The sequence below is a fragment of the Phascolarctos cinereus genome, unplaced genomic scaffold (genome assembly GCF_003287225.1).
Source record: "Phascolarctos cinereus isolate Bilbo 61053 unplaced genomic scaffold, phaCin_HiC Scaffold_4;HRSCAF=312, whole genome shotgun sequence".
Lineage (NCBI taxonomy): Eukaryota > Metazoa > Chordata > Mammalia > Diprotodontia > Phascolarctidae > Phascolarctos > Phascolarctos cinereus.
Window position 1 is genome coordinate 710,867,248 of NW_027555847.1, and position 11,519 is coordinate 710,878,766.

Consider the following 11,519-nt stretch of genomic DNA (forward strand, 5'->3'; position numbering starts at 1 on the left):
GAAACACCCCGCTTCAGCACCGGGGCGTAGTCCGCTGTGGCCTTAGCCCCGCCTCCAGCCCCTCTTTGACCAATGGGAGGGTGCTAAACCACGTCGCCCCTTCGAGGCCCCGCCCCTTTTCTCTGACAGTCTTGGGACCCCAACAGAGCACCCGCCTCCGCTGTGACTATTGGCTGCCGCTGACGGAAGATGGACTAAGGAAACAGCCAATAGAAGCGCCCCACGGAGAGTTTTTTCCCGGGGAAACCTAGCCGGGAGAGTAAAACCGGAAATGGAAGTGACAGACGGGTGGAGGTGGCCAATCAGGAACGGAATCGAGACTGAGGGGCGGGAGCAGAACGAGACTGGGACTGCCGGGCCAAAACCGGTAGAGGCGGCTGGGACCCTGGGGAGCTGAACGGGAGCGGGGGCGACGGGAGCCACAGGTGAGGTGGGGATGGGGACCAGGGAAGAGCGGGGGCCGAGGCCGGGACGGAGGAGGGGGGGCACAGGGAGCACGGGACAGCGCGCTGGGGGCCCGTGGATGTGACGTTCAGTGCTCCGGACCCGCTGGCTCTGACAGACAGTCAGTGCTCCAGGCTGGCCCAGGGGAGATAGCCCACATGTGACCCGTGCTGGTCGGGTGACCGCCATCCTACCAGCTCGTCTCTCGTGTTCTCGGTTCTAGGCTCTCAGCCCTGGCGCTCCCTGGGGGGAGCTTACATGTGCTAGCACCCACTGTGTGCTGGACAGTGTTAAGCACTGTGCAGATATTATTTCATGAGTCGCATGAGCTGATGCTGAGTGAGGCGAGCAGGACCAGGAGAACACTGTACACAGTAACAGCAACATTGTAGCAATGATCAAGTGGGACAGACTTGGCTCTAAGACAGCTCACGATGGGAAATGCTGTCCCCATCCAGGGAAAGATCCACGGAGTCTGAGTGCAGGTCGAGGCAGACTGTTGTCTCCCCTTTTCTTTTGTTGTTTTGCTCTGTTTCTTCTATCTCAGGGTTCCTCCCGCTAGTTCTCATTCCTCTTTACATCATAACTAATGTGAAAATGTTTACTAGGACTGTGTAAGTAGAGCCTGTATCAGATTTCACGCCATCTTGGGGAGGGGAGAAAGGGGTAGAAAATTTAGAACTCAAAATCATATGGAAGTGAATGTTCAAAACTAAAAATAAATTTAAAAAAAAACAAACATTATTTCATTTGCTTCTCATAACAATCCTGGGAGATTGGTGCTATGATGATCCCCATTTTACAGATAAGGAAACTGAGGCAGGCCTCAGAAATAAAGTGACTTGCTTGGGGCCACATAGCTGGGAAATGTCTGAGGCTGGATTTGAACTCGGGTCTTGCTGAGTCCAGGCCCGGTGCTCTGTCCCTTATGAGAGAGGGAGGGAGGGAGGGAGGAAAGAGGAAGGATGGCAAGGTCAGGACAGCAGGGTTTGAACCAGGAGGGCAGGAGAGAAGGGAGTAGATCAGTGTTTCCTGTACTGAAATGCCTTCTGTGGGCCTAAGGTGCTCCTCCTGGCCCTGCCCCACGTCTTTATCCTGCTTCCCTGCACTCCCCACCGGGTCATTTGAGCCCCATTGGCCTCCCAGGGGCCCTTTGCCATCCAGGCCACTTCCTGAGGCTCGACTGTACCAGGGTCCTCCGCGCACTTCCTAACCACTCTCGGGTTCTCCTTGCAGATGCTGACCTCTCCAGCCAACAGTGGCCACGCTCACGGGGTGACTCCCGAGACCAGATGACCTTCATGTCGATGGCCACGGTGGTGGCGGCGGTGGCAGAGCCAAAATGGGTCTCCTCGGCGTGGGGCCGCTCGATGTGGGTGGTGGCCCTTCTGGGCGTGCTGCTGGGGTCCATGCTGATGCTCTTGCTCCCCCTGGGGGCCGTGGAGGAGCAGGGCTCCGCGCTACGGAAAGGCCTCTCCTTGCTGAGGAGCAAGCTCGTCGATGGAGGGCAGGGGAGCTTTAGCGAGCAGAGCAGCGGGAGCACGGGGCTCAGCGTCACAGCAGGAGGGATCAGTCTTCGGGTCAAGCCCAAAGCGTCTGCAGGTGAGAGGAGGACCGGAGGTTCTCAGTGCGGTCAGCACGGCAGCCACCTTACGCTGTTTGGGAAGATGTGGGATAAAGAGCAAGGGAGCTGAGGCTCCCGTCTGCCCCGGCCACACCGGACCTGGAGTACCGAGCGTGCAGGTCTGGGTGTCACATTTTAGAAAGGATGGGAGCAAGTTCCCCTGTGGTTTCCAAACACATTTCTGCACCTTGTACTGTGCCCGGGGTTACAGAAACCACTGGCAGTGTTTGCCCTCAGGGAGCGGGGGCAGTGGGGGGTTCAGAGGTTTGGAGGAGGGCACAGAGAGCACCAGCCACATGCCAGGCATTGAGAGAAGGCTTGGGGGCGGGATGCGGGAGCACGTGACTGACTTCCGGTCCTTCTGCCTGGCCCCAGAGGACAGAACTCAAGACATGGGACCGAGGATTCAAAGAGGCCGACTTGGGCCCGATGTGATGAGTACATCTCTGCAATTGGACATCTTTCCATGAGGGCCAGGGCGGGGGGGTGGTGCCACTTGGTGGGCATAGTTTGGACGTGGTGACCTCAGAGATACTCCCTGTCCTCCCACATCCATTCGCCATGTAAACCTTTATTTCCAGGGAATGTCCATGTCCTTCCTTGACAATCTACTTTTGGTGTCTTCTAGATGTTAAGCTAGAAGCCCGAGCGGCCTTGAACCAGGCCCTGGAAATGAAGCGGCAGGGTAAGCGCGAGAAGGCCCACAGACTCTTCTTGCATGCCCTCAAGATGGACCCTGATTATGTGGATGCGCTCAATGAGCTGGGCATCTTCTCTGAAGAAGAGAAAGACATCCTGCAGGCTGATTACTTATATACCAAAGCACTAACCATCTCTCCCTACAATGAGAAAGCTCTGATCAACAGGGACCGGACGTTGCCTCTGGTGGAAGAGATTGACCAGAGGTACTTCAGTATCATCGACAGCAAAGTTAAAAAGGTGATGTCCATCCCCAAGGGGAGCTCAGCACTGCGGCGCATCATGGAGGAGTCTTACTACCATCACATCTACCACACCGTCGCCATCGAAGGCAACACCCTCACCCTCTCTGAAATAAGGCACATCATCGAGACCCGCTACGCCGTGCCCGGGAAGAGCCTGGAGGAACAGAACGAGGTCATCGGCATGCATGCGGCCATGAAATACATCAACACCACGCTCGTCTCCAGGATCGGGTCCGTCACCATCGGCGACGTGCTGGAGATCCACAGGCGGGTGCTGGGTTACGTGGATCCCGTGGAAGCCGGGAGATTTAGGGCCACGCAGGTGTTTGTGGGTCATCACGTCCCTCCCCATCCTCAGGATGTGGACAAACAAATGGAGGAGTTCGTCCAGTGGCTCAACTCGGAGGACGCCATGAATCTGCACCCTGTGGAATTTGCCGCGCTGGCCCATTACAAGCTGGTCTACATCCACCCCTTCATCGATGGCAACGGCAGAACCTCCCGCCTGCTGATGAACCTCATTTTGATGCAGGCGGGCTACCCTCCCATTACAATCCGCAAGGAGCAGAGGTCAGAGTATTACCACGTATTGGAAGTCGCCAACGAAGGGGACGTGAGACCCTTCATCCGCTTCATTGCCAAGTGTACCGAGACCACCTTAGACATGCTGCTGATCGCGACCAATGACCATGCTGTTGGTTTGCCGGAAGCAAACCCCAACCATTCTGGATGCAAACAGACTATTCCTGTAAAAACCTAAATGTGTCTCTTGAAAAGTACAGCCAGGATTATTTTGGAGAAATCACACGGAAGCCTTGAGCACTCCTCCTGGGAAACGAGTCTTCTCACAGAGAAGGCCAGAGAGCTAAGCGTTCTTGACCTCAGAATGTTTCTGGCTTTAAGTTTTTGGAGTTGGTTTTTTTTTCTTTAAGAAAATAAGTTAAATTAAGCCTTGTCTCTATGATAATAATTTATAAGCTAACTAAGCCAAATTATTTATTTTGGATTTGTTTTAAAGCAGGCTAAAAATGCAAGATGTTGTAGCCAAACTCTGGGCTGGGCATTAAGAACTTCTAGGCTTTTCCCAGGGTATACAGGGAAGCTGCATTGTGGCCATGTGTCCTGTGAGTCCCTGTAAATTCCCTCTAAGTCTCTGGGACAAAATGTGCCCCGTGTCTGGAAGGAAAGGGGACCATTCTGCCAAATCAGAGACGGCAACAGGTCGGGATGCAGAGTTTGGAGGCTTCTAATGGCACAGCTCTAGGGGTTATTTTTGCAGATGACAGGCAGCTTTCTTTTGGAAGGTGCAGGTATATCTGCCCAGACTGACATGGTAATCAACTTCTGCCTAGAAACTACCGAGATAGTAAATTAGGGTTGGTTTTAACAGTGGGACCTTGTATGCCTCAGCTGGCTTTTTTTCAAGAAGCCCCTCTGAGCTGTACTTCCCTTCTCAATTTTGGTGCCAGAGTTCAAGTGTTTTTCTATGGCGGGTTATTTTGTAATTAAGACGAACAGTGATCAGCCTGGTTCCCTCTCTGTTCTCCCCAGTCCCCCTTCTTGGGAAGAGGAACATCTCTGTTAGAGCAGAAGTTGTTGGGATGCCAGACTGCTCCATCATCTCTCCATCAAGCTGTGAATCCAGGACCATCAAAGACTTAAGAATATCCTCCCTGACAGATCACTCCTGAACACCTTCTCTAGAAACAGATTTTCCATAGACATGATGCTGCGAAAGTACACCTCTGGATCAGAGGTAATCGGCTGATCACAGTCCTCGAGGAAACTTTCCTGCCTCTGGGGCGTGTGCGTCCGGAACCTTCCTCGCCTCTGCCAGCATCTTTGCTCTTCTGTGCAATATCTTCTCCCAAGCCCTTTTCATCATGACTACTCATGATGGCGCCACCCCATAATTGCCCCGTTCACCTTCAGAGATACCTCATGCTCAGCGCAGGCAGCGGGCCCTCACGGTTGGGCTGAGGCCTTCCAAACGCTTGGAAGGAAGAAGGTGGTCTTTGTTCCAGGTCCCAAGGCCACGTGTGAAGGGGTCCTGCAGTGGTAGCGGGGCCTTTGTCGGCCAGAAAATAACCAGGCTCCTTTCTGCCTGTTGACATCCATCCCTTCGGTGACCCTTCTGCTTTGTCACTGTGACCCCATCTTAGCGGTGTCAAGCTTCTGCCTGTTGAACCGCATAAGCGATTGTCACAAGGGGACGGCTGTTGGAAGCCTGCACAACTTAACACATCCCTTCTAGCTTTCTGAAAGGCTAGCTTGGCCCCGGCACACAAAATCCAGAGGCTCACAACCCTAGGATTTTTTACAGACCACTGCCATAAATTGTTGAATCTCTTAAACCCTAACTGTACAGTAGATTTGGTTCTTGTGAACACACCCCAAGGTTAGCTGAACCACTAGACAAATGCACTTGTTTTTATACTACAGAATGAATGAATTTGCACTTTAGCTCTATGTGAAAGATGTTTCTCTAACAAACTACTTATTCTAATAAAGTATTTTATTAAATACACTGAGTTAGCCTCATCATGTGAAAAGGGGCTACTGCATGGCTGACCTAATGGGCAGGTTAGTTTGAACATGATGTTGTTAAAACCCCTTATTTCAAGGCCCAGAGAGGCAGCCTCGGGGAAGATCACCCAGGTCCAGGAAGCTGTGACACGCCTTTGATTGGACACCGTCTCTTCTGCCTCTTCCCACCACACAATGCTGCTGCTTGCTGCTGCTTCCCCGTCAGATGGAGAAAGTTCAAGTCACTCATTTTACAGGAGAGAAAACCGAGGCCTAAAGAGGCGAGACATTCTCCTGCCAGGCATTTGCCAGCCCCTGTACCCATTACAGTTGCCTGTTTTAACCTGCCACTTTTCCAGATCCATCCTTTGATTAAGATTACCTCCCCATGGCCCTAGTTCATTTACAACCTGAAACTGCTTTTCAAATTTCAGTGCAGGTACTTCTGTTTAAGATGCAATACAAGTGTTTTAATAGTGGAACACATATTTGAAATCAAGTGCAGGCCATAAGCATTTTTTAATTATTAATAACTGATCCAAGCCTCCTCAATTAGATCCAATAGAAAGTGAGCTACTTGGGAATAGGAATTGTTTAATTTCTTTTGCTTTTGTATCCCCAGGGCTTGGAACCATACCTGGCATTCAGGGAGCACAACACCTGGTAGCAGGTGCACAGTGGTGGCACCTACCCATCTGCAGTTTCACGATGCTAATTATAATTAGGGGTGGGGGGAGAATATGTCAAAACCTAGAGTTGTACCGCAGGCACACGGGAGGCAAAGCCAAGTACGCTCACGTAGTCACATGCCAATTTGGGGAATGTGCTCAGTACCAGACCAGCCATGTGAACTTAGAAGCGTTGGAGGTCAGGACCAAAAGTGAACTAAGAGATAATAAGCAGGTCAACATGAAACAGCCCAAAACACAAAAAACCACTGCTAAGCCCTGGTCCCTAGATACATTTTTAAAAACTCAACTTTAAAAAAGATAAATTAGGGGGTGATTCTGATATTCTGCTTTGCCCCAGAGTTCTTTAAGTTTCATACAGTGAATTGAAGAACTGACTTAGGATCAGCCAAAGTTACAGGAAGGAGGGCAACTAGGTGGCGCAGTGGATAGAGCTCTGGCCTCGAAGTCAGGAGGACCTAAGTTCAAATCCAGTCTCAGACACACAACACATACTAGCTGTGTGACCCTGGGCAAGTTATATAACCCCAACTGCCTAGGAAAAAGCAAAAAAAAAAAGTTGCAGGAAGGAAGGTAATCCTCAAAGCAAAAGAACCACCTGAACATCAGTCTTTAAAGAGACCTTTTTTTAAATGACCTAAGCTGGGGAAAATGGGATTGGAGGCCCAGAACATTGTCTCTGCAGGCCAGGGGCCAGGATGTAAATAAAGCAAGGTGCACCATCTGTGTCAGACTAAAGAGAAAAGACGAGACTGTGCAGAAAACCTTTTAAAGATAACTTCAGTTTAATAAGTGAAGTTAAATGGAGAACGTGAGTTTGCATTTGACATCATATATAAACAAAACCAAGGAGCTGGGGGTCTCGACAAGGGGGAGTACAATTCCTTGGGCAAACAAAGTGGACGTGACCCACAGTGGCAGCACACACAATTCTGAATACAAAACAAACATCTGCAGTCTCCCATCCTCAGGAAACTTAAAAATAAGGGTTTGACGTGTCATTTACAAATACACAATATAAAAACAGAGACCACTCTGAACAGAACATCAATCCAATCCACTTCTCTAACTTCCCTCCCTCTCCCCCTACTAAAATAGGCCATTGTGGTGAATTCCGAGCATCTGCCATTCTGTCTCTGCCAAGAAAGATGGGCCGTCTGCTCCAGCGGGCGCCAAAAGAGTAGCCTGTCAACGGCAGAAAGCTGCCCAAGGAGCGGAGCTCTGCAGGACGGCGCTCCAGCTCTCTCCACGCCACCCTGGGCCCGTCTCTCAAGTGAACGCTTCCCTCATGCTGCCTACCCTCAATATGAGGGAATCATTTAAAGCCATTTAAATCCACACCAGCCTTCTCTGTCTCGCTCGGTACAGCCCCGATCTGTACTGTGATGGACCTAATAGGACAAAGTAGTATTTACAGAGGATGATGGGGGGTTCCCCTTGCCAGCAGAAATAAGGACACAAAATGGCTTCCTAAAAGGCATTTTCACATTTCCCATAGAGTCCGATTCACTTTTTCAGGAGCATCTTGGCAAAGTCAGCATTGGACATCTTGGGCGCCTCTGTGGGTGTTGAAGAGGGTCCGGCTGGGGTCTGGAGCGTCCCATTCTCAGTCTTAGGGCCAGGATTGGTAGGGCGCTGCAGCGCTCGAGGCAAGAGCGAGAGCTGGGTCCTCCCCTTACCTCGCCTAGAAAGGGAAACCTCTTTATGTACAGACTAAAAGCTGTAGTCATCCAAGCACACCCAAACAGTTTCATAAATGAAAAGGACCCGGCCTAACCCCTTGGGACACATTTCTGGTGGCAGGTGAATTCGGCAGGGTTACATGACTTGTCCAAAGGCAGAGCTCAGCAGCCCAAGGTTTCTCCCCCTCTACCTGTCATTTAGCGTGTTCTGCCTCTTCCCTCTGGGGAGTGGTCCCCTCAGTGACTGGCCCCCTCGCTCCCCCACTGTAGAGACCCAGGCTCCCCTCAGAGATGAGCACTTACGCGCCGTACACCTGCCGTGGCACCAGGGCCCCCGCCGCCCTCCCTGCCTCAGGCTTGTCGGGAAGCTTCCGTTGAGGAGGGTTGCTGATGGCCACTTTAATGACATTTTCTTTAATTGTCATACCGTCCATTTTCAATACAGCCTGAGAAGCCTGAGCCTCATTCTCATATTCTACATAGGCAAGGCCCTAAAGAAAGAACAATTACAACGTTAATAAAAATGACAATTTGACCTCAATTAATTTACTTATACAGTGACATGTCAAACTACTAAAGAATTACTTTACAGGACTAGAAAAGATAACAAAATTCATCTGGAAGAACAACATATCAAAGAATCTCAAGGGGAAAAAAAAGTGGGAAGGAAGAGGGCACCAAGCAGTACCAGACCTCAACCTATACTACAAAACAGTACCATCAAAATAATCTGGTACTGGTTAGAAAAAAATAGGGATCTGTGAAATAAATTAAGTACATAACACACATAAAAAAAATGAAACTTGCAGCCTCATTTAATAAACCCAAAGATCCCAGACTCCTAAGGACTCACTACTGACAAAAGCTGCCGGGAAATGTGGACAGAAGCCTGACAGAAGCCAGGCTGAGAATGCCATCTCATCCCATCCCCAAGAGAGGCTCCAAATGGGTACATGATTTAGATGTCAAACATAGGCTGAAACAGATCATAAACAAAAGAAGAACCGAACTCTGAGATCTACAATGGAGAAGCATTCATAACCAAGTAAAAGAAGACCACAGAAGAGAAACTGGACAACTCTGACTGCACAAAATTTTAAATGTTTGTACAAACACCCCAAGGCAGCAAAGATGAAAGAGAAATGGGTAAGTGGGCGAAAACACCTCTGCGGCAAGTTTCTCCAACAAAAGGTCTCATTTCCATTAAATAGAACAAACTGATTCAAACACATAAGAATAAGATCCATTCCCCAGCTGACAAAGAGTCAAAGAACATGAGTGGGCAGTTCTCACATCCAAGCTACCAAAAACCCTTTTGAAAGAATGCTCCAAATCACCAGGAGGGAGAAATACACATTAGAGCAACACAGAGGTTCTACATCATGTTGATCAGACTGGAAAGTGGACAAAGAAGGACAAGTGTCCCTGTCAGGCAGGCTGTCCATCAGTGCGCTGTCTGCAGTGCTGGGCCTTGGTCCCACCACAGTCAAAGGCTGCTCAGAACCACATCCGAGAGTCACTAAACTGGCAAACCCTCTAAGCCCATGTGACCTGGTATCAGGTCCCAAAGATTTACAAAAATATGGATGGCACCACTAAAACTGAGAAGCACAGAGTGTCCAACAACTGGGAAATAGAATGGAAACCAACTGTGCTCTAAGACATGGCGGAGGAGACAATTTCAAAGAGACACGGCAAGACTTGTCTGAACCAAAGCCCAAAGACATCTCGGAAAGACTGTTAATGAGAACATCCTCCACAGAAACATCAGCAGGCTTAGGTTATTTCTTCCCTATCTCTCCTGACCATACTTTTTGTCTTTCTATCCTGCTCTTTCTCCTGGTACAAGGACTAATTCACAGAATTACGCCAGGCTGGCACTGAAAGGGAACTGAGAAATCACCGAGTGTGATACCCCCATCTCCCAAAGGAATGAACTGAGGCCTGGAGGGGGATGTGACTACAGCAGACCTGGGGTTCACACCCCACCCTCTGAGGCATGTCCAAAGCTCTTGCTCTCTCCCTGGTTTCAAAGAACCTGAATTGTCCTTAAAAAGGCTTGCAGGGCAGGCGGGCCTCCCACGAAACAAAGCCATGGAAGGTCAGTCACGATGCCCTCAGAAGAGCCCTCATCTACCCCTCCCCACCAAGCAGGGTCTCTGCGCCAGGCTGCAGGCCGCACAGCAGGGGCTCCACCCTGAGAAAGCATGACAGAATGGCCGCCCACAGCACACCCCATCCCAGAATGCTTTGCCTCACATACCTTGGGCTTCCCAGCGCGGTTGGTGACCAGCCGGAGGTCTTTCACACTTCCATGCACTCTGCAGATCTCTTCTAGTTCTTCCTTTGTGCAGGAGAACGGCAAGCCAGAGATGAACAACTTGTGCTTTTCCAGGGCCGTGCTGTACCTGAACACCTGTGGAGCGAGAAAGACAAGAGACGGGATGAGACGGGCTTCGCACCCTCACGTGCCCAGCCTGGTAACACAGCAGGCATCTTCTCCTTTGTCAAAGCTGCCTAAATGACTTCCTAACTTCAGGCTTAACCTCCAGAGGCAGGACAAGAGGCCAGCTCTCCTAAAAACACCCCAAAAGCATACCTTAAAATCTGGATTCTTGTTCTTGTCCACACAAGGCGAGACGAACATCGGCCTTCCGTCCACAGTCTTCCGGTCCAAGCTCAGGGCTTGCAGGGCCGCCTTCTCCTCCTTAAACTCAACGTAGCAGTAGCCCCGGAAGTCCCCGCGGTTGCTGAATATGGGACGGATCTCAGTGACCTCCCCACAGGCCTCAAAGAGAGGCCGGAGCTTCACGTCAGGTTCTGCCAGGCTGTAGGGCAAGTTGCTGACAAATACCGTGACGCTGTCTTTATTGCTATCGTGAACCACTTTGGGCATCTCCTTCTTGACGGCAGCGGCTCTCTCCTTCTGTTTGGAAGGAGGGTCCTCTGTCGGTGCGCTCCTCCCAAAGAGGCCCAGCTCCAAGGTCATGCATTCCTCCTCTCCAGCCAAAGGAAGGCTGCTCCCAGCTCTGGGACGCTTGCTGGGCTGCTCTGCAGATTCCCAAAACAAGAAGGTACAGTGGTCAAGCCCCCCTTTCCCCCGAGGAGCCAGCTCTTCCCCTGCCATCCTGGCCGCAGCAGCTTCAGGATGTGGGGGCAGTGTCCGCATCGAGGGAAGGCGTGTGTCCCGAGACACAGCCCGTGTCCTCCCGGTCTGCACTCCTGCATCTCTCACATCCTTCCCAGATCTACTTTGCACCTGCCGTGTAAATGCCACCTATGACTCTGACTCACTGGTTAAAAGGACGTTTTTCTGCTGACAAATCTGCACCAAGAAATGCCCCGGGAGATACGCTGCACCTTTGTTCCCGCCCACAATAATCAGGTGACCAGCAATACCTTCTTCCTCGTCCCCCCACTCGTCATCGTCATCTTCGTCTGCTTTCCGCTTGTCCCCCGCCTTGGCTTTCTTCATCTTCTTGAAGGCTCTCTTCTCAGCCCGGGCCCTCTTTCGCTGCTCGCTCTTCTCTTCTTCCAGCTGGGCGAGGGCGGCTTCCTTCTCAGCAGCCTGCAAACATGAAGATGAGTTAATGGGAAGGTGACAAAATCC

General features: G+C 50.9%; 2 protein-coding genes across 3 annotated transcripts in view; one reads left to right on the top strand and one right to left on the bottom strand.

The window, feature by feature from the left end:
• The first annotated feature begins 326 nt into the window (after positions 1–326).
• Positions 327–5,539, top strand: FICD (FIC domain protein adenylyltransferase). The gene is made up of 4 exons (XM_021008006.2): positions 327–425; positions 1,681–2,046; positions 2,697–3,760; positions 4,564–5,539. Exons 2-4 carry the CDS (start codon positions 1,737–1,739, stop codon positions 4,672–4,674), a joined length of 1,485 nt encoding a protein of 494 aa, XP_020863665.1. The 5' UTR covers positions 327–425; positions 1,681–1,736; the 3' UTR covers positions 4,675–5,539.
• A 1,454-nt stretch (positions 5,540–6,993) lies between these two features.
• SART3 (spliceosome associated factor 3, U4/U6 recycling protein) overlaps positions 6,994–11,519 on the bottom strand; it is a 35,587-nt gene continuing 31,061 nt past the window's right edge. For both annotated transcript variants that reach the window (XM_078154381.1, XM_021007931.2), the window contains 5 exons: positions 11,309–11,477; positions 10,509–10,960; positions 10,173–10,325; positions 8,213–8,400; positions 6,994–7,911 (listed from right to left, as the gene is read on the bottom strand). In XM_078154381.1, the coding sequence (XP_078010507.1) occupies positions 7,734–7,911; positions 8,213–8,400; positions 10,173–10,325; positions 10,509–10,960; positions 11,309–11,477 (1,140 nt within the window). In that variant the 3' untranslated portion in view covers positions 6,994–7,733. The remainder of the gene's footprint in view (positions 7,912–8,212; positions 8,401–10,172; positions 10,326–10,508; positions 10,961–11,308; positions 11,478–11,519) is intronic.